Here is a 23,000-nt window from a genome sequence, read left to right on the forward strand (position 1 = left end):
ATATGCTCCTTGTATTGTGATGTGAAAAGCCTTACATTCATTCAAATCAAAGAAGGTAAATACAAATCCACAGTATTCAAAGATGAAGAGTATTTGCTTAAAGAAGTAGAGAATGATAAAGGATGACACAATTAATTGTATTGCATAAGATACATAACATCGCCTAGAATTACAAAATTGCACGCTCTTGTAATTTGGCACACTACCAAATGGCTTGATAGATTTGGCACTACCAAGTAGGCTACATTTGCATGGACCACAATCTCATAACATTTTATATATGGGCGAGGTTATCTTTCATCTTGGACACCCTTCCTAAGGTTCTAGGGCCCAAACACAAAGCAAGATAGCTTTGGGTGGGTTGAAAGTTGTGAGAAGATCACATATATTGTGACTACCATTATGGGCCGAATGGTCTTATCAATCGAGTCAACACCTACCATGTGGTGGTTTTCAGAGGATTGCCTCGACGAAACACAACTCACACAAGCTATTTACACAATCACACTTGAGCCCGCCGTCCAGTTACAAATAAATGCCAAATTGTTTATTGCACCCTAGCCTCTACTAGCATACAACATCATCTTAGCAGTTTGCGATTGGTCATGGAAGCAATTGTCATAGAAGCATGTGGGTACGAGGCTGCATCCACTATTGAATTACATTTGCTAAGGGAGATATAAAGAAGTTGGTTGTGATCTTGCGATGAGTGCACTAGATGTATTGAAGATAGAGAAGAGGAGAGTAGAGTAAAAAAACTAATGGGATGGAGCAATGTACTAAAGTTTAATACTTTGCTGTAAGTAAGAGTGGTACTAAACGTGAAAATTCAATCGATAATGTGTATAAGCACAAGATAGTGACACACTTACTTTAGTGGTGGGCTGAAGTCAAAGTAGCACCTTTTCTTTTAGTGTGAAATGTCCACTTGAACGTCATTTTGTGTGCACATTGAAACTCCACAATTGAACCCAAACGAGGCTCTTTTTTGGGCCCAATTCTTATCGAATGGTCTTTATACAAGTCATGTAGTAGTCTAGGGCTGCATACTACACATGGACGATGTAAGGCTGTCTTAAGCTTTTGAGTAGTCTAATGCTACATTCATTTTGATAACATTGTGTGAAAAATGTAATATTCACAACACAACATTGGCATAACTTTAGTGATGAAATGTTTCTTGCTATGTCAAATGTATACTTTAGCACTCAAATAATATAACCCGAATGCCTTTTGGGTAGCATCCACACCTTCCAATCTACCACTCCTTAGGGAGGGAAGCGATGGCATGCACTCCTTAAGGAGAAGTGTGATATAGCCGACGGGCGTGTAGCTCAGGTGGTAGAACCGTCGGGTTCCACAATGAGGACCTGGGTTTGGGCATGCACAAATGAAGCCTCCCCAAAAAAAGAAGATTAGTGTGATATGGCATGCATTCCTCAAAGGAGGGAAGTGATTGCATGCAATTTTTCAATACTAATCTTCGATTTTTTAAAAAAATCCAAAATATATATGTTTGGGATGCCATACAGGAACATTTGGTGTGAAAATTAGAAGATGGCAGCAACTATACCTCCACCTCGCATGAGGTGCATGTACATCTACAACAGGAATGGGGTCTGCCTCCATTACCACCTGTGGTACCGCCCTCACACCACGCTTAGCCCCCACCAGGACCAGAAGCTCATGTTTGGCCTCCTGTTCTCCCTCCGATCCTTCACCGTCAAGATGGATCCCACCAGGTTTTCTGTTTGCTTCAAGAATTCAATCATGCTTTTTCTTTTCGTTTTACGAAGTAATTGTTTTCGAAAATTTTTTACCCTTTGTTTGTTTTTGGAGAAGAACCACCCTCTACATCGTCTCACAATTTTAGATAATAATCAGAGCCCCCCATCCCCACCCCCACCCCCACCCCCACCCCTTTTCGTACATTTTTAATCATGTTTTGGAACAACCATGGGGAAGAAGCAGCCCCTTACTCAAAAAGATGATGCTGTGAGCTAGTAGCTCAAGCTCCGACTGGCTAGATTGTTTAGTCATTGCAATTTTAGTACCATTAGGGGCTCCCACATCAATAAGGGGATCGGTTTCCAAATATTGAGGAATGTTGCCCTGTGTCCCTGAGCAGGGTGGAAGTGGTCATGAGTGCGCTTCTAGTGCCCTTTCGTGTTGGTCTGATTCTGAAGCCATCAAGTGCAATCCTGCATGATGTGTATGTTGCTAGAACCCTCTTGGAATCTCCACAGGATCGACAAATGGTTTGTGTCAGGGGTGTGTCGTGACCAAACCCTCCCAAAGATCCCCTAAACACAAGACATAAGCATAGTTAATCCAAATTAGGTTTCACAAGCACCACCCAACCATAGATCCAATACATTGGATCAGTCCCGAGCATAGGGTCAAGGCTTTCATCCATAGTAGACTTGTGTCCCATACCAACTATGGTAGAGACTGCCTGCATCCAACTATAAATCACCACCCAACCATAGATCCAATACATTGGATCACCCCCGAGCATAGGGTCAAGGCTTCCATCCATAGTAGACTCATGCCAATAAGCCTTGTGTCCCATACCAACTATGGTAGAGACTGCCTGCATCTAACTATGGACTGGCAGGAATGGGTTATCATTTATGGTCCAAGTATTGACCACCTGGTCCTTAGACACACCATAGGATAATACAATAATCCATCACATAACCCTCACTTATATAGCCTAACAATAAAAGCTATACTTATGGGATTATTACTTATGAGCCTTGACCCTTACAATTACCCTGTTTTTCCTAACACATGGGTCCCCTAACCCCTAAATTAGGTCAACTAACCCTAAGACTAGTGTAACTATTTGGCCCTCCTAGCTTATTTCACATGATGGAACCCATGCCCGGACATCGCACAGGTGGAAGAAGTCATCGGGAAAGGGACCAGAGCAGTTGTGGTAAAAAAAAAAAAAAGCAAGAAAAGCAAAAAGTCAAATTGGGTTGACTGTGAACCAAGGGCACCGTTGGCAAGAGGAGATTGAGCCGGGCCAAAAAGCTAAAAGTTGTTTTTTCAAGAAGCATTTCCAAGGCCAAAAAGCAAGGCCTATTAATAAATGTAAAAGAAGCAAAAACAAAAGCAAAAAGAGAAAAGCAAAGAGTAAAAGGTAAAAGCCAAAGCTTGGACAAGCTTTAGGCAAAAAAGAAAACAAGGCTTTCCCAAGGTATAAAAGAAGCATGAACCTCTCTCTTCTCCTTATTCATTGAAGCTTGGAGATTATCCTCACCTTCATCAACATCATCATCTAGTGGAAGAGGACTATCATCATTGACGCCACTCTCTCTCTCCACTGCTGTTTGGATCTGCTGCCTGCACAATTGTATGGAGCCGCCATCTGAGTCGCCACCTAATGTTTAGCACCGTCATCATACCTTTTGCTGTGCGCCCCCTCCAGAGTTGTAGCTACCAAGAAGTAGCGCTCAACTTCAACGCCAGTGCCTAGTCACATCCAACGCGCGCCGCCTGTCCCAACTCCTGTCGCCTATGCCGCCTTTGTTCCCTACACTACTGCTGGCTGCCACTAGCGCAGCCAACCAACGTGCCAGCAGGTAGCCTCGCTAGTGCTTGGCCCAGCTCTCAACGCCGCCAGTGAGCTAGTCAGTGGCCCCCAAATTCGCCTTCAACTTCTGAGTCGCCGGCACCAGAACTGCTACTGCCGCCTGTAGCCTCCATTGTCAGGGTTTTTGACGAACATCATGGTGAAAGCAGGCATCTCCTCAAGTATTTAAAAAACCAAGCACCCTCTTAGTGGATCATAGGAAAAACACTTGGAGGCTCTTAGAAGGAGGTGGAAGAACTCCCTTGGGAAAAGTAAGAGTTTTATCTTCTACATCATCTTTCTACCTCCCCTCTACCAGCAGCCCCCTTTGCAGCACCAACCACCGCTGCTCCACCCCCTGTGAAGAAGTGCCGCCACCCAGAGCCACCTGCCGCAGGTGTCGCTGCCGCCCAAGAGGCAGTTTATTGCCACATACCGCCGGTGTCTCCGCTGCTCCACAGCCGGGCTTTTTGCCTCCTATTTGCTGGATTTTCTGTCACCTATTGGTTGCATGTTTACTCCTCCACCGCTAACTATTGGTTGTTGTCTGACTCTTCCATGAGCACCTCCTTTCAGCCGCCTTCTTTGAGAGGGGGGTTGCTTCCATTTGAAGGACCGCTGCCGCCCCAGAGGCAGTTTATTGCCACATACCGCCGGTGTCTCCACCGCTCCAGAGCCGGGCTTTTTGCCTCCTATTTGCTGGATTTTCTGTCACCTATTGGTTGCATGTTTACTCCTCCACCGCTAACTATTGGTTGTTGTCTGACTCTTCCATGAGCACCTCCTTTCAGCCGCCTTCTTTGAGAGGGGGGTTGCTTCCATTTGAAGGACCGCTGCCTCCCCCTTTATTAGTGAAAAGATTGGATTGAGAAGAAAGAGCTTTTTGTGGATACTTGAGAACATCAATTGGATTCTTTGGATTTTAGTACTAGCCCGGTGTAAGTTTCTTGTGGGTCATCCTCGAGGTGAGCTCGGCATCAGTTATCTTGTGCCTTGACGTCGACATCAGTCCGATCTCATCATTGACACCTTTGTTTGATATTGTATTCATTTGTTGTATTGGTCCTGGCTTGGAAAAGCCCGTGGATTGTTCTTGAAATCAATTCCTGAAGAGGGGGCTGGGCCTGTTCCCTACTCAGTGTGGTGTATTGTGTGAATCCCCTATTCCCATCTCTCTCTCTCTCTCTCTCTCTCTCTCTCTCTCTCTCTCTCATACACACGTGGTTGCATCTGTTACTGCACACTCCGTTAGGCTTAGAGTGGTATCAGAGCAGGATTTCTCTTGAAGAAATCTTTTCTGGAGTAATAGAGCCATGTCGAAAGTTGAGGGAGTGTAGAGACCAGAGGGTGTAGAGAAGAGTGTGTCGGTGAGAATGTGTGAGGGTTCGAACAGGTTTGAGCACCACACAGAGAAGAGAAGAAGAAGTCGACTCCCTGCAGATTTCAACGTGAGTGTATTTCTCACTTACTCACTACTTTAGTTTTATTAAAACTTAGGGTACACGTGTCCGGGCGTCCCCGGCCGGACACGGGCCAATTTGGCCATGTAAAATAATGTGTGTGTGTGTGTTTATATGTACACACTTTACATATGTGACAAGGGGCTCAGCAAGAGCTTTATCCCCAACAACCTGCCACTTAAAGATCTTGTTGAGCGATCTTGTAGAAGTGTGTGTGTGTGAATCATCTGACTCCCACCAAATCAAGGCAATGCTCATGCGATGACTTGGCGAGGCTCTTTGTCAATACATCTGAGGGATTTTCTTGCGTTTTGATCTTAGTCAATGTGACTAGACCATCGTCTATCACTTGTCTGATAAAGTGATAGCGCACATCAATGTGCTTTGTACGCGCATGGAACATGGCATTCTTAGCCAGATGAATGGCACTCTGGCTATCACAATAGATGACTGGCATGTGCTGTTGCAATCCCAACTCAGCCAAATGGCCTCTTTCGAGGCCTCTGTGGCTGAAATATATTCAGCCTCAGTAGTGGATAGTGCAACTATTCTTTGTAGCCTGGAACACCATGAAATTGCACCACCAGCCAATGTAAACACATACCCGCTAGTGGACTTGCGAGTATCAATATCACCTGCCATGTCTGCATCACAATATCCCTCTAGATGCATGGACCCTTCACCAAAGCATAAGCATTTATCCACTGTACCCTTCAAGTAGCGTAAGATGTATTTCACTGCTTCCCAATGTGACTTGCCTGGATTTGCCATGTATCTGCTTACAACTCCCACTGCATAAGCAATGTCCATACGAGTTGTGATCATAGCATACATCAATGAACCACAAGCTGAAGCATACGGTACATCTTGCATAAAATTAATGCTTGCATCATCTTTTGGGCTGTCTCTCTTGCTAAGCTTAACATGAGGAGGCAATGGCACTCCATATGGCTTAGCATTAGACATATTGAACCTGTCAAGTACCTTTTTAATGTACTTCTCTTGAGACAAGAAGAGAAGCTTTCTCTTTCTATCCCTTTTGATACGCATGCCCAAGATGTGCTCAGCATTGCCTAAGTCTTTCATAGAAAAGACTGAATTCAGCTGTGTCTTTAGTTGTTTCAGAGCTTCAATGCTCTTTGCGGCAAGTAACATATCATCCGCATAAAGTACCAAGATAATGAGACTGTCATCATCAGCCCTCTTGGTATACAAGCAGTGATCACTATCACTTCGTTGAAAACCTTGTGAGAGCATAAAGGCATCAAACTTTTTGTACCATTGTCTGGGTGCTTGTTTCAAGCCATAGAGACTCCTTTTAAGTTTGCATACAAGATGTTCTTTCCCAGACTGTACAAAGCCTTCTGGCTGTTTCATATATAGCTCTTCCTCTATATCACCATGCAAGAAAGCAGTTTTGACGTCCATTTGATCTAGCTCAAGATCCAATGAAGCCACCAAGGCAAGTAAGACTCTTATAGTAGTCATTTTCACAACAGGAGAGAACACTTCCTGGAAGTCAATGCCCTCTTCCTGCTTGTACCCTTTTGCTACAAGTCTTGCCTTGTACTTGGGTTTTCCATCAACACACTTGACTTTATAAACCCATTTGTTTGGAATTGCCTTCTTACCCTTAGGCAAGCAAACCAAATCCCAAGTGTCATTTTGTAACAATGACTTCATTTCCTCTTGCATGGCAAGCTCCCACTGTTTCTGTTTATCACATGATTGGGCTTCCTTATACGAAAAAGGCTCACCCTCATAACTTGAAGAGACCACTATCTTGGACTCCTTGAGCCAAGATGCTACTAGTCGCCTTATCACGAATGGTAATCTCATAACAAGAAAAGATCACCTCCGCACCCTGAGCTGTAAGAGCACTCACTGACAAAAGGTTAAAAGCCAAATCTGGAATATACAGAACGTTAGAGAAGTACCTCTTGTCCTCGTCAGAACGAAAAATGGGAATAGTGCCATGTCCAGGCACTGGCATAGAAGAAGAATCACCCAGAGTGATCTCGCCTGATTTGGCAGTGAAGTCCTCGAACCAATCTCGATGGGGTGTCATATGAGCAGTAGCACCGCTATCAACAATCCAAGACCGTGACTGAGAAGTCACAAGAGCAAGTATATACCGAGTACCTGCTAAGAGAAGAATGCCATCATCATCCTTGGGTTGAGACACCGCCGTTGAGGAAGAGTTCTTTGCTGCTTCATCACGCTTCTTGTGACATTGGGGTGACTTGTCAAATCCCCACGAATCCCCTCGTGATCGATCTTGGTTCGAAACTCGAATCCTGCAAACAAACGAACAACAAACAACAAAGGGGGTGCAGGCCTGACTCACCTCCCAACCATGACAGCCGTGGGCAAGCCCACAGTCTTGGCTGTCCCCACCGAGCCACGAGCTGAGCTAACTAGGATGACGTACCGACCAATCTCCTCCTCACGACGTCCCATACCGCCGCGAAGCTACCCTCGCGGGCCTCGAGATTGCTGCCGGCCTCGGCTGCATAAAGCAGGTGCACGTCTGCACTAGATCCAGGCTCCAAGACCATAGAGCTCTCACAAACTCGCGAGACTCTCTATAATACAATAACTAACCTTGGCCACCCTTTTATAGGCTCTTGGCCGGTCATCGGGCGTCCACACTTGGCCGCCCGCCCGTCCATACTTGGGTGCCCGCTCGTTAGTATATCCCTAACTCAGCTCGTCAATCAGCCTGCCTAGTTCCAAGCTTCCCCAAGCCTCGAAACTAGTCTTGCATGCGTATAGCACACGGTAGATACCCATTGTGCACATGACATACTTCCCTTCCTCTAAGAGCTCACTCCTGAGCTCACTAAAAAGCCAGGGTAATCTCTCTGAAGAGAAGTCAATGTCTCCCATGTAGCGTCCTCCTCAACACGATTCTTCCACTTGATCTTGTATTCCGTGATAAGCGTATGACGCAATCTTCGTTCACGAAAGCCAAGAATCTTTTCAGGTTCATGCGGAACAAATGTCATGTCCTGGACATCTATAATTTCTTGAGGAGTAACTAACTGATCTGCTCCACCCAGTACTTCCTTAAGTCTACTGACATGAAATACAGGATGAACTTTCACATGAGAAGGCAAATCCAATTCATATGCAACTGAACCAATCCGTCGTGTAACACGAAATGGTCCACAGTATCTAGGGGATAATTTCGGAGATCTACCTGTTCGTAAAGTCTCGGAATCTTTCGGAACTCGCAAATACACCATCGTTGCTTCAGAGAACTCTCTAGGTGAACGATGTCTATTAGAATAAAACCTGTCTCGGTCTTGAGCACTTCTAATAGATTCCTTTGCAACCTGTAACATTTCCTGCATATCTTGCAAAAAATTACGTGCTGCATCATGCTGAAGTCCTGAGAATCCTACTGTAACAGGTGATCTTGGTTGAAAACCGTACATAAGCATGAAAGGACTAAATTCTGTACTCGTATGCTTAGTACTGTTATATGCAAATTCTAACATAGGAAGATAATCCTCCCATGAACTTTGTCTTTTGGATACATATGCTCGAAGCATATCCTCCAAAATCTGATTCACTCTTTCAGTCTGGCCATCAGATTGAGGATGATCAGAGGAACTCAAATTCAAAGTTGTTTTCAACTTCTCGAAAACAAGTTTCCAAAAGTCACTCATAAACTTAGAGTCCTTGTCACTGACTATGTCCTGCGGTAACCCGTACAGTCTAAACAATTGCTCGATAAACTGCCGAGCTAATTGCGTAGCTGTAATAGTCTTCCGGGTCGGTAAAAATCTAGCCATCTTTGTCAAGCGATCTACCACAACCCAAATAGAATCGTGGCCTTGATGTGTTCTTGGCAATCCGGTAATAAAATCCATGGAAATACTTTCCCACTTATTACCTGGGATTTGCAAAGGATGCAACAACCCAGCCTGTCTAAAGCGTTCAGCTTTATTTGCCTGACAAATCTGACACTTGAGAACATAATCTTCTACATACCCTTTTATCTTCGGCCAATAAAAAGTGTGTTTCACTAATGATAGTGTCCTGTGTACCCCAGGGTGTCCAGCAGAAGGGGCGTCATGACACTCCCTCAGAATCTTGGACCTAATGTCCGGGATCTGTGGTACACAAATTTTGTCATTACGGAACAGTAAACCATTCCGAATCATCCATTGACCTCCTGCAGCCTGAATGGTTGACTGCGCAGTCACCGAGTCTTGGTCAATCAATGAGCTCCCGTCCTGGATCTTCTGCCAAAATGGACCAAAATAACTATCAGTCCTGCAAAGCCCTCTCAATGACTGAAATAAGTCAGTAGAAATCTCGGTGAACGACAAAGAATTCACCTCTCTAATCCGACTAAGCGCATCTGCAATACTATTCATGGACCCTTTCCGATAACGGATCTCAAAATCAAAATCTTGCATTAACTTTGCCCAACGAGCTTTCCTGCCTCTCAAATCATCCGCATCACACACATACTTGATTGACTGATGATCAGTCAATACCACAAACTTGGAGCCATATAAATAATGTCTCCAAACCTTGAGAGCATGAATCACAGCATAAAGCTCCTTCTCAAGGGTTGGCCAACGAGATTGAGTGTCGTCTAGCTTTTTACTTTCAAAAGCAACCGGTCTACCATCTTGAAATAAAGCAGTCCCGATAGCATAGTCACTGGCATCAGTTTCAAGAACATAAGGCCGACTAGGATCAGGCAATGCTAAGATAGGTGCTTCCTTGACTTTATCTTTCAAAAGTCTGAAGGCCATATCCAAATCGTTATTCCAAGTGATAGGCTGATTGGACTTACGTCCACGACCTTTCAATAAGTCGGTCATCGGTAGTGTGAGCTGAGAGTACTCCCGTACATATTTCCTAAGAAAAACTACAAAACCGAGAAAAGAACGAAGTTGTTTCACTGTTCGTGGTATAGGCCAGTCCAAAACCTTCTGAACTCGGTCATAGTCAATGCTCAATCCATCTCTAGTGATCTTGTGTCCCAAGTAAATGATGTCGGTCATAAAGAATTCACATTTACTGAATTTAGCATATAGTCGATTCTGTCTTAAAATAGATAAGACAATCGTGAGGTGTCTGACATGATCCTCAAGAGTACGGCTATATATCAAAATATCATCCAGGAACACCACCACAAATTTTCCCAAATGTTCGCGAAAAAGATCATTCATCATTTGCTGGAAAGTGGCTGGAGCATTGGTTAACCCAAAAGGTAATACGAGAAACTCGTAATGGCCATACCTAGTCCGAAAGGCGGTTCTTTCGACATGCCTTTCATGAATACGTATCTGGTGATAGCCAGTACGTAAATCTATCTTCGTGAAATATTTCGCTCCTGCTAACCGGTCAATTAGGTCATCTGATCTAGGGAGAGGATAACGGTTCTTAATTGTCAGCTTGTTCAATCTTTTGTAATCTATACACATTCTCCAAGTATTGTCCTTCTTTCTCCTAAGCAACACAGGTGCACCCCAAGGTGATTTACTTGGACGGATCTGGCCCATCCTCAAATAATCTTCGAGTTGTTTAGCCAACTCATCTTCCTCAGCTTGGCTATCCTATAAGGTGGAATACTCACAGGATGAGCACCAGGGATCAAGTCAATACGATGATCTACTGCCCGTTCAGGTGGTAAACCCGATTGCAATTCCTTAGGAAATACATCTTGAAACGAATCAAGTATCTTTTGTAATTCTTTGCTTTCAAACACACTTAATTCATTCACATCCATGGAAGGGATGAGAAAAGAAGAAAGTGGAATCAAGACACAATGGAAAGCGGTGTACAAAGAAGAATTCATTATATTTCCAAAATCAATTGTATTTACAAGAGGTCCTGAGAGGGATGAATACCATCACCTAAAATACTATACTTGGTGTCCCTATGCTGAAAAGAAAAAATATGACTAGACCAATCTATCTGGACATCAAGAGTCTTAAACCACTCAATCCCTAATAACAAGTCTACATTTTCCAGATGCATAACATAGCATTCCAGAGTATCGTTGTAGTCCTGAATCTGGATTGGAAGCATCTCGACCTTGCGATCCCAAACTTGTCTGCCCGCAAGTAGACGTACCTCATAGGTATGGTCGTTGAGTGTCGTATCAAGACTCAATTTCTGCACAAGTTTGTAATTAACAAAGTTATGCGAACTGCCAGGATCTAACAGAATGTGAATTTTATGGCCATTTACTTCTCCATAAACTCGGAGAAGATCATGCATGCCAAATACCTTAGAATTGAACAGACAATCAGAACAAGTACTAGGGCGAGAAAGTATAGTAATTGACGTACCTGTCAAAGACAACTGGTTAGCTGCCTTTGGCTTGGGTCCTGCGTTTGACTTGGTACCCTTTTTCTTCGGGCACTCGTTACGCATGTGTCCTTTTTCTTCGCAGATAAAACGTCCTTCTTTCTTGAGCTTTAAAGCCCTAAGGAGTCGTTTCTTCTTGGCTGGTGTCGAACTTGTATTCTTCGAAGGTTGGTCCGAAGACTTGCCTTCAGTCGTGTTAGCCATAGGTGCGGAGAACTTTCTTTTATGCTTGTTCCCCTGCTCGGTAACGGGTTTCGACTTGGAAGAGACCATCGTATCATCATAGATACGAGCTGAATGAATGGCCTCGTCCAATGTTTTGCATTTGTTATTTTTAACTTGTAATCGGTACGAGTCTGGTAAACCAGCTACGAAAAACCCCAAAAGAGTAGTGGGATCCATCTTTGTAGTCTTCATCTGCAAGTCACGGAACTTCTGGAGGTAGACCTCATAAGTGAGGTGCTGCGAGGTCATGGTCAAAGCTGAAAATCGGGCAACAACATCATAATCATCCTCTTTCTTGAGAAATTCTTTCTTGAAAATGTCTTCGAATTGTGCCCAAGTTGTTGGCTTTGGGTTCAGTTCCTTCCACCAAAGCAAAGCTTTGCCGGACAAGAAACCTGCTGCTAACTGTATCTTCTTTCCATCATCATATGGATGAAACTGAAAGTGAACTTGCCACTTGTGTAGCCAAGTGTCCACGATCTCCTTGGTTCTCTGCTTTTGCTCGCCCCCGAACGGTTCCGGAGTAATATTGGGGCCCAAAGCAGAAGCCAAGGTATCCATTCCCGAGAAAGTAGAGAGGGTAGTAGTCAAGAGAGCGATGGAGTTCTGCAAAGCCTGCATCTGGGCTGCGATTTGTGCCTGACGTTCCGTCGAAGAAGCTTCGAGAGCTACTTTGAACTCTTGGAAATCTGATTTTGACACAAACTCGTCAAAAAGATCGGCATCAGTGCCTTCCGTATAGCCGGCAAGCCTTCGCGTTCCACGAGGGGCTCCAACTTTGATTCTTGGGTCGACATCGTGAAGAGGGTACGCGGAGAGAAAATTCGATCTTTGCACAACAAAAGTGCGAGCGAACTTGAGAGCTTGAGAGCTTGAAAACTTGAGAACTTGAGAACTCGAGAGATGTGTGGCAAGAAGCCCACGTGAGGGGGTTTATAAAGGTTTCCCAAAAGCCAAAAAAAATCTCGAAAAGCTATGCTTAGCTTTTGTTTTAGCTTTTGTGTGTTTTTTTTTGAATATATATATATATATATATATATATATATATATATATATTTTTTTTTAAATATATATATATATGGATATATATATTCTCTTGTCTTTAAAAAAAATAAACATCTTGAAATCTTTGAGAGGGGGGGTTCTTTTAAAACTTTTGAAAAAAAAAAGTTTTAAGCTCCAAAAAACTGAAAGCTTAAAAAAAAACGAAAGCTTTCCTTAGTGTTTTTTTTTTCCTCCCCCTGGATTCGCCCGTCGGTGAGCTGCCGGCGCATGCTTTTCGTCTGGCGCCTGCGTGTCCTGCGTGTCCTGCGTGCGGCTGTACCCGTGCCAACTCGCCAGCCTGCGCACCAGCCGGATGCGTTACGTGCGTTGGCCGCCTACAGGGCGTGGCTGGCGTAAGCGCTGGCCTGCTTGCGTGAGGCTACGTAGGCCTGGCTGGGGCGCCTGCGTAGGCCTGGGCGCTGCCCGCTTGGCCTGTGCGCCGGCCTGGCCTGGGCACCAGCCGGCCTGGCCTGGGCACCAGCCCGCCTGGCCTGGGCACCAGCCCGCCTGGCCTAGGCGCTGCGCAACTTGCTGGCCGCCTGGGTAGACATGGCCGCCTGGCTACGTGGCTGGCTGCCCTCGCACACTGAGCCGCCTGCCAACTTTATCGCCTGGACAGACTCGACCAAACGCCTGCACACCAGCGTTCGACCAACATGCCTCAATCGCTTCTTTCTCTCTCTCTCTCTCTCTCTCTCTCTCTCTCTCTCTCTCTCTCGTTCAATCAACGAAAAGCAAACTTGCTTTTTCGTTTTTCTGTTTCTCTCCCTGCAGGTTAAACGACTGCACAACAACCATGCCTCTTCTATGCAAAAGCAATCAACCCTATTCAACCTACCATCTCCCATCAACATGGGGTTCTTTGATGAAGGAAAAACACATACAAAATCTGAAAACTGCAGTATGCACAGAAAAAACAGCAAGCTTTTTTAACACATACCGTTCTTCGACCTCTTCTTCTCTACCTACCGACTTGCTCGTTCACGAGGTATGCTTTGATACCACTGTCAAATCCCCACGAATCCCCTCGTGATCGATCTTGGTTCGAAACTCGAATCCTGCAAACAAACGAACAACAAACAACAAAGGGGGTGCAGGCTTGACTCACCTCCCAACCATGACAGCCGTGGGCAAGCCCACAGTCTTGGCTGTCCCCACCGAGCCACGAGCTGAGCTAACTAGGATGACGTACCGACCAATCTCCTCCTCACGACGTCCCATACCGCCGCGAAGCTGCCCTCGCGGGCCTCGAGATTGCTGTCGGCCTCGGCTGCATAAAGCAGGTGCACGTCTGCACTAGATCCAGGCTCCAAGACCATAGAGCTCTCACAAACTTGCGAGACTCTCTATAATACAATAACTAACCTTGGCCACCCTTTTATAGGCTCTTGGCCGGTCATCGAGCGTCCACACTTGGGTGCCCGCCCGTCCATACTTGGGTGCCCGCCCGTTAGTATATCCCTAACTCAGCTCGTCAATCAGCCTGCCTAGTTCCAAGCTTCCCCAAGCCTCGAAACTAGTCTTGCATGCGTATAGCACACGGTAGATACCCACTGTGCACATGACATGACTTGTGACCCTTCTTGCCACAATAATGACATTCAATGTCCTTATTCTTTGAAGATTTGTTGTCTTTATCCTTGTCGGAATCCTTGGAGTTCTTGTCAGAATCCCCTTTTCCTTTCTTTTGTTGATTCTTCCCTTTATCTTGCGTTGCCAAAGCTCCATCAGGGCCACCAGAGGTGCTAGTCTGCTCCTCAAAGCGAGACTCAATCTGCATAATGGAGGGGAGAACTTCCTCCCAAGTAACTGGAACAGGACGAGGAGAAGAAACAACAGACTGAAAGTATGCATCAAACCTCTCTGGAAGTTTGGAGAGCAGCCGAATAGTCCTCTGTGGAGATGTCCTTGCCACACACAGCAAGCTCATCCTGGAGATTTTTCATCTTCAAGATGAAAGCAGATAAAGATGGAAAGGCAGAAACTGATATGTTCATAAGTTGCTTTTCCAACGCCAAAATCCGACTCGGAGACTTAATCTCATAGAGATCTGCAAAAGCCTTCCCAACTTCATGTGCAGCATCTGGTGTACGCACATGAGAGAGAATAGAATCCTGACAGTTCAACATCAGAAAGGAGAAAACGCGTCGATCATTCGACTGCCAAATATCAATCTGTGCTTGAGTTGCATCACCGGAAGCAAGGGTGGGAGGAGTGGCATTGGCCGGTGTAACAAGCCAATCCCAAAGATCCACACCATGCAAGGCCGATTTCACCTTCACCTTCCATAGGGTGTAGTTGGAACCATCCAACTTCGTTGACTCAGCAAACATATGAAGAGAAGTCGGTGTAGCCATCACAAAAGCTTGGGATCAATCTCAAGAAAAAAATGCACAAACTCTGAAGTAGAAGTGTCCTCCATAGGTACCAAGAGTGCCACCAAAGCGTGCAACACCAAAGATCCCCTCTGCAAAGGAGCAAACCCACAAGAGAGGAAAAATGAAGCAAAGGAAGCTGCTGTCCTGAAGAAAACAGGCCGCCTATGTCCCAAACTCCACGTGGAATAGAAGAAAACTGATCAAACAGTACCAGAAGGCTGTGTTGATGAAGCCAAACTGAAGGGCGCAGTAACCAGCAGGTTCAGTCCAGAAATCGCAGCAAAGAAAGCTGCAGATCTTAGAGAAAAACGCAGAGGCAAAGTGACCAGGTTCAGTCCAGAAAATGCAGCATGAAAGAGCTGCAGATCTGAAGGAAAACGCAGAGAAGGAGGTGCTGAAAACAGTGTTGAATTTGGGGCAGCAAAGAGGTTGCTCAACCGGGAGCGATGATACCATGAAAGAGTGCACAGAGCGGAAGCAGAATGGCACTAGAATGTGCTGAACAGAGAGTGCAAGAGAGAGAGAGAGATATGGAGAAAACTATGCTGAATATACTGAAGCAAAACAGTCCCAAGCAAGAGACACTACAAGTCTCATAAGTGAGGGAGTAAAATGTGTACAAGACTGAATGAATGATGAGAGGCCAGCACCCACTGTATATAGTGGATGTAAGCTGGCCGACTGGAGCTGCAAAACAAGCCGACTGGAGCTACTGGACAGGCCGATTGGAAAATGCCAAAAAAGCTAGGAAAAAACCCAGAAAAATACTAGAAAAAGCTGGGACCAAATGGGCACCATAAAAGAGCAGAATCTGGGGATGAATGTGCTAACAATACCTTGTGTAGTGTTCTCTTGTCTTGCGTGCTCTCTTGTAGATTGTTGCTACCATGTGTTGGTGGAACAATAGAGAGCAAATGGAAGGGAACATGGGCACTTGAGAGGGTAGTGTGAGTTGCAAGTCTACACCAACAACCACATTGTTTACAATACTGTATTCATATGCATTGGTATGGAAATCTGGTCAGAAATGCCCATGACACTATGTACTTGATTCTCCCAAAGTCAATATACTTTATTTGAGGGAGGGGCCGGCCGTTCCGGCTCATTGTGCGTCTGTTGTCAATTTAGGAAATTACTTCTTGTATTGAGCATGTTGTCCATTAAATCTTGGTGTATTTAAGTGTATTGATTAGCATTGTGTTCAACCAAGTTACATTGGTATCATAGCATACGGTTCTTTTTCACTTCTATTGTGAAAGACGATCACCGTGAACACTAGCTATCTCTACACTTAGAACACTATGGACAGCCACACAGTGAATGTTGGAGATGCTAACACAAGAGGCGGGACAATGAAATGCATGCCTCCAATGCTTTACAGGATGAGCAAACTCATGTGGTGCACATTAGGGAACTTGAATATGTGGGACAGCCGTCTCGTGGCAAAGAGAAAATTCAGGAGAAAGAGTCCAGAGTCTTAAGGGCTGAACTTACTCGTATGTAGGCTCTTCTCTATGCACAGCAAGAAGAATTGAAACTCTACCGTCGCAAGGATCCATTGGTACACGACCGTTTGAAAGCCAAGAAAGCTGAAGCTTATATAGATCATGCAATGGCAATGATTGCTTAAGAGTCACACATGCAACCAAGGGATGCAACACGTGCATACTTGGCTCGTACCGAGTATGCCTATGCAAAAAAGGCAACCATCCCACATGTCTTGGAATCCCTATAGGTGCCCGAACAAGAACTTATGTCTAATAAGAGGATGAATCTCCATGCTATGGGAGAGGAACCATCGGCGACTTCACGCCATGCAAGAGTACCTTATGTAGCCCATGAAGGATGCAATGTTTATGGCAGTGGTCAAAATGTATGTCAAATGCCATTGCCGGTTGAAAATGTGCATGCACAACACATGCAACATGGGCTGCAATTTTTTATTGGTGCAGGTATTTCGCATATCTCTCATATGCCTCATGCTTACAGGGCACATGTATCTATGCCTAATGCATCACCTTTTGCTCTTAAAATGATGCTAGTCACAGGGGCTGTCCCAATGGACGAACATGCCGGAAAACATGTTGAGATGCAGGTTCATGCATCAAAGTCTTGTGATTTCAAAGCCAGGGACAAATCTGTGAAGTTTGACGCATATCATGGGGAATATGATGCATCAAAGGCACTTGCTTTTATTGCCCAATTTGATATTGCTTTCAGTGATGAGGATTTCACTCAGAAATCCATGATCCGACATGTAAGCATGTTCATGAAATGCATTGCTACCCATTGGTGGCTCACGGAGAAGCTGTCACCGAATCTTGTTAGATCATGGGAAGAGTTCAAGGAGAGGTTCTATGCCCAATTCTTGCCTTCCAATGCGTTGAATGAGATAACAATGAAGTGGGATTGGGTGAAGCAAAATGAGGGGGAAACAGTGAATGCTGTTAGACATCATCCCCTTCTTGCTGGCTTCCTGTTTGGTGTCCTATTTTAGCCTCTAGGGCTGACCATGTTAGCTAGAGGGGCTGGTCACCTCTCGCATATGTTTTCCCATATTTTTTCCCATTTTATGGTGCCTTAGATATTTATCCTAGTCGTGGACATTCACCCAGTCGTGTGGATGCTAGTCGGCTGCCTTCATATGGGCATATATATAGTTGGCTTGCCTCCCTCATGCTTCACTGCTTGCCTAGCATTGTTTGTAGCAGTCCCTTACATATGAGGTTTTCTTGCTTGGGACATGTATTCCTTTTGATGATGATATTGAGAGCAAGTTCTCACCTGTGTTTCCTCTCCATCTCTCTCTCTCACTCTCCTGTGTTTCCACTTTCCCTTCTTCCACTGCACATTCTATCATGGTATCAGAGCGCCGGTGATCTATAGTGTTGGATGCTCCCTCCTCTCCCTCTTGCGTTTTTGCGTTTTCAGCAAGGTGGACAGATCTGTGTTTTTTTCTCTCAGGGCAGCAGCACCTTGGAGTGCTGCGTTTTTTTTCTACAGGTGTTTTCTACAGCAAATTTGCAACGTTTTCAGCATCTACCACTCCCCGTAGTGTTTGGCGGCCTATTTTGTACAGGACATTAGCAGCATACATGTGCATTTTTTCTACAGGGTGTTTCTTTTGATGCTGTTTGCTGATCTGAGGACTTGGTGGTACCATCTCTCTTTTGTTTTTCCAGATTCAGCCCGTTCTACAGTCCCTTTTACCTCTGCGTTTTCAGAATTCCAGCCCTTGTTGCTGTGTTTTTCTAAACTGATTTTTGCCGGTAGCTCTACCTTCACTTGGGCTTCATCCGTTGGACGCGGAGGTACCTTCTCTTCAGCGTTTTTGCTCATAGGAGGTGTGGACACTGGTTGGCCTGAATTTTCAGGTTTGTAGCACTTAGTTGGTGCGTTTTCTTCTCCAGTGGACACAGATCACTTGTAGAGGCGGTTTCTTGTTTGGATTGTGGCTTTGGAGGCAGTTTGGTACTTGAGGAGGATACTGAATTTCGAATTTCAGTCAGCGTTTTGCTGATTTTGGAGCATCTATACTTGTGATTTTGGAGCATCTATACTTGTGTTTTGTTCCTGGCCTACACGGTTTCCTGGTTTCTTCATGTTCCTTGCCTTGTGTTGGTGGTGGAGTGCTGTTTTTTGTTGGACAGGAGTGTTTTGGCTGCATTTTACTTCCCACAAGAGTTTTCTACACTCACAGGGGGCCCATCTCTAGCTACTTCACTTGAGGATCAGTTTTGGGAGCTGTTTTGTATCCGTGGAGACTTTCTTCTGTGTGATAGGAGTTTACAAATTTTGGAGGAGAGCAATGATCTTTTCAGAGATCCCGAGCAGAGTTTATTTTGTCCGAGTGTGTGTACTTTGCAGTGTTTACAGAACAAGGAGGGTGTTTTGCCTATGAGGTGTGATCCTTACACATGGATCATTTGTTCATTGCTGATTCTTGGGATCTGATTCTACTTATGGAACAGTCTTCTGCTCTCAGTGATGCTATTGAGGACTTTGTTACCACTGCAGTTTACATTCTTGCTTCCCTTCCTCATTGTGAGGAGTCTATTTTTGTCTCTCTTTGTGATGCTTCTGAGGATGCCCCTCCCCCTGCCAGTTCTGTAGGTTTGTTGTTTTGGAGGATAGTTTTTTGGACCCAGTGGGATGTTTTGGATCTGTGGTTGCTAACCGTGCTTGGGGCACAGTGGTACTTCCAGAGTTTCTTGGATTTGGATCAGAATCAGGTTGGGCTTGTACCAGTCCGACGATATCTTTTTTCAGAGGGGGATATGGAGTCCTTTCATCTTGCGATGCCTACCTCAGTGGTGTGTACTTATGTACAGCATTGGGCAACTCATGGTATGGAGTTTGCGCAGAGACCCCATCTTTTCTACAGAGTCTTTACATCTTGCGATGCCGACCTTTTCAAAGGATGCTTTTGCACAACATTTGGCTACTCTTGGTATAGATTGACTCTTTCTTTTGAGGGTTCCAGTGAGGAGCAGTTTGCTTCTCCTAGGATTGATTATCTACATGATGTGATCTTGGTTGGTTATGAGGTTTTTCATACCTTCTCTAGGCTGGATACATGACATTCGACTTCGGGGAGTGTTCTTACACTTGGGTTTGGAACCATTAGTTGGAGCAGCAGGTCGCAGCCTATATGGTTGTTTTCTTCTAGAGGAGCGGTGTACCTGGTAGCTTGTTTTGTTGCTTTTGTAGCTGAGTTGCTGAGGAGATTGCTTGTGGAGCTTTCTTGGTACCTGTTTCTGCAGTCTTTCATCTTTGATCGAGGACGGCGTCTCTGGCTTCTTGGAGTTCACTCAGCATCCGGTGCTGAGAGGGGGTGTTAGACATCATCCTCTTCTTGCTGGCTTCCTGTTTGGTGTCATATTTAGCCTCTAGGGCTGACCATGTTAGCTGGAGGGGTTGGTCAACCCTCACATATGTTTTCCCATATTTTTTCCCATTTTATGGTGCCTTGGATATTTATCCTAGTCGTGGACATTTACCCAGTCATGTGGATGCTAGTCGGTTGCCTTCATATGGGCATATATATAGCTGGCTTGCCTCCCTCATTCTTCACTGCTTGCTTAGCATTGTTTGCTGCAGTCCCTCACATACGAGGTTTTCTCCCCTCTTGCTTGGGACATGTGTTCCTTTTGATGATGATATTGAGAGCAAGTTCTCACTTGTGTTTTCTCTCCATCTCTCTCTCTCTCTCACTCTCTCTCGTGTTTCCGCTTTCCCTTCTTCGGCTGCACGTTCTATCAAATGCATATGTGCAAAAGTTTTGGAAAGTGCTTTTGGAGGTGTCTCCATTTATGCATGTCACCAAGGCGGAAAGGAAAAGAAGGTTTCAATCGGGATTGCAACCTGTGTACAAGAGAGAGAGAGTAAGAACTGCTGCACTTGACCTGTGTGTGTGTCTTTAGCTGACCAGCCTTTTCAAAAGCGTGAGAGCCCAAAAAGCACCCTAGTGTGCAGCTGCAATCGACCCTTTTTTCCTAAAGAAAAAAAAGGACCTCCAAAAATAACGTGGAGGCTTCCCTAAAGGGCCACAACTCCTAAAAAGGGTTCTCTTAATTTTAAAGGCTTCCAACCTTTGTCCCCTTGTCCCCTCCACACATGGGGTTGTTTTAATAAAACCCTTGTCTCAAGTTTGCTTTAATAAAACCCTTGTCCCAAGTATGAACATTAAAAATATGTATTGCTCACCGACCACCATATTGATGTTGCACAAATTCACAGGGTGGTGACATACCCCCCTCTTGAAAAATGGCAAGCATCCTCTATTGCATTTTGGTGATACAGCAAGACATCCAAAGCAGAGCCACACTGATAACGAAGGTTGTCCATACAACAAGATATAAGCCATGTGATCCAACTGAAAGTGAAAAGTCGAATATGGCAAGATCAGCATCCCAATCTCTCTGAGCCATGCATATATAGCAACATTCACTGCAAGCCAATGGTGTAGTAATAGTTCAAGTTGTATACCACTGTGAACCATACATAACCACCACATCCAATGTGACTAGTACACATATATCATAGAAGTCGCATAAGTAGATGTATTGTCAGCTGTCAGTACCTTCGGGTGAGACAAAAGCTGCACCAAGCGGCCTCTAGATGACATCCGAGCTTGTTTGTATCAAGGGAGCGGAGGTACTACCCCCCTCTTGAGCATCAGGCAATGCTCTAGACCTATACTCTGCTGAACATGAATGAGCCGTAGCAAGAGTTGGCTCCAACTCAAAGGCATCAAGATAAAGCTGCAATACTTGAGATGAATTGCTAAGTCACCCTCCTCCATCCACTTCGCATCCATCGGGGAATAGTTCTTGAACTTCACAAGATAGCAACGTGAAACTTTACCTCGTACCTTTGTTTCTTTATGTGTCAGTATCTGCACGGGGATAAGAACCTCATCAAGTTCCTCCACTTCCGGCTGAGCCTCATCTGATACATCCTCAGGCACATTCCCTCGGAAAGGTCTAAGTAGACTCACATGAAATGCATTGTGAATCCTCTAGTGATCTGGTAGCTTCAAACAATAGGCCACCTTACCGATCTTTTCTAATATCTGAAAAGGTTCATAGTAGCGCATGCTCAACTTAGGGAATAAGTGCTCTTTACCCTTCATCTTCTTGAGCCTAGCTTTCTCAAATCGCAAAAGAACCCAGTCACCCAATGCAAACTTTAATGCATGCCTGTGATGGTTTGTTGCTTTCTTTTGCTTTTGTTGAGTGCCAACTTAACTCTCCTATAAGCTTCATCCATGTTCTCCACATACTGGTCAGCCTGAAAGATCTTATCCTTTGTGTGCAAAATGGGTGGTACCTTCTTCCCTCCTTCCACAATCTCCTTGCCCGTCGAGGTATGGATGGTGTTGTTATAAGCGAAATCCACCAAAGGAAGATACTTTTCCCATTGTTGCTTGTGCTCTGACACATAGCACTTGAGAAGATCTAATACTGTGGAATTTTTCTCTTCCGATCGCCCATTTGTTTGTGGATGAAACGATGATGAAAACTTGAGAGTTGTACCCATGTTGTCAAACAACCCTCTCCAAAATAAACTCGTCATCCGTGGATCATGGTCACTAATGAAAGACGAAGGCATGCCATGATACTTAAAGATGTTTGCCATGAAGGACTTCACCATGTGATCAACTTTGATCTTCTTACGCATAGGAATGAAACAAGCCTACTTACTGAACCTGCATATGATAGTCCAAATGCCATCATTCCCCGTTTGTGTCCTCGGAAGATCAAATATAAAATCCATGGCAATGCTCTCCCATGGTCTATCTGTAATAGGTAAAGGCTGAAGTAACCCTGGTATCTTCTGACGGTCAAACTTCACCTTCTGACATACGATGCATTGCCTAACAAAAGCATCAACATCCCTTCTCAAGGTCAGCCAATAAAAGAAAAGCCTCAACTGCCTTTACCATGGCCTCAATGCCCCTATGACCTGCATACGGTGGAGCATGACTTTCAATCATAACCTTGAGCCGTAATTGCTTGGTAACACACAGTCTACCTTTCATCAACAAGAAGCCATTCCTGAGAGTATAATGGTCATGCCGCTGACCCTCAGACATTTGATCATAGACCTTGCCAAAATCCTCATCCTGCGCATACTGCTCTTTCATCTCATCAAGCTCATGATGATAAGCAAGTGAAACTGCTGAGACCTATGGCTTGCATAACAAAGCATCTGCCACAACATTCTTTTTGCCTTTCATATGTACAATCTGAAAGTGGAACATAGACAAAAAGTTGGTCCATCTCATATGCTTCTCTCAGAAAGCTTAGTTTGCGTGAGGAAATAACGCAAGGTCTGATGACCTGTTTGCACAGTGAAATCAGCCCCAAGCAAATAGCGTTTCCATGTAGAAAGAGCATGAATTACAGCCAACATCTCTTTCTCATAGACCTGTAAATGCTTCTCGGCATTCTGTAATATACGACTCTCATA

At 44.7% G+C, this 23,000-nt stretch overlaps 1 protein-coding gene across 1 annotated transcript in view; it reads left to right on the forward strand.

The window, feature by feature from the left end:
- The first annotated feature begins 1,460 nt into the window (after positions 1 to 1,460).
- LOC147636019 (SNARE-like superfamily protein) overlaps positions 1,461 to 23,000 on the forward strand; it is a 55,496-nt gene continuing 33,956 nt past the window's right edge. The window contains exon 1 of the mRNA XM_086801460.1: positions 1,461 to 1,742. Coding sequence (XP_086657586.1) covers positions 1,558 to 1,742 — 185 coding nt within the window. The 5' untranslated portion in view covers positions 1,461 to 1,557. The remainder of the gene's footprint in view (positions 1,743 to 23,000) is intronic.

Source organism: Cibotium barometz, chromosome 8 (assembly GCF_041138505.1).
Source record: "Cibotium barometz isolate CiBa-2024 chromosome 8, ASM4113850v1, whole genome shotgun sequence".
Taxonomy (NCBI): Eukaryota; Viridiplantae; Streptophyta; class Polypodiopsida; order Cyatheales; family Cibotiaceae; genus Cibotium; species Cibotium barometz.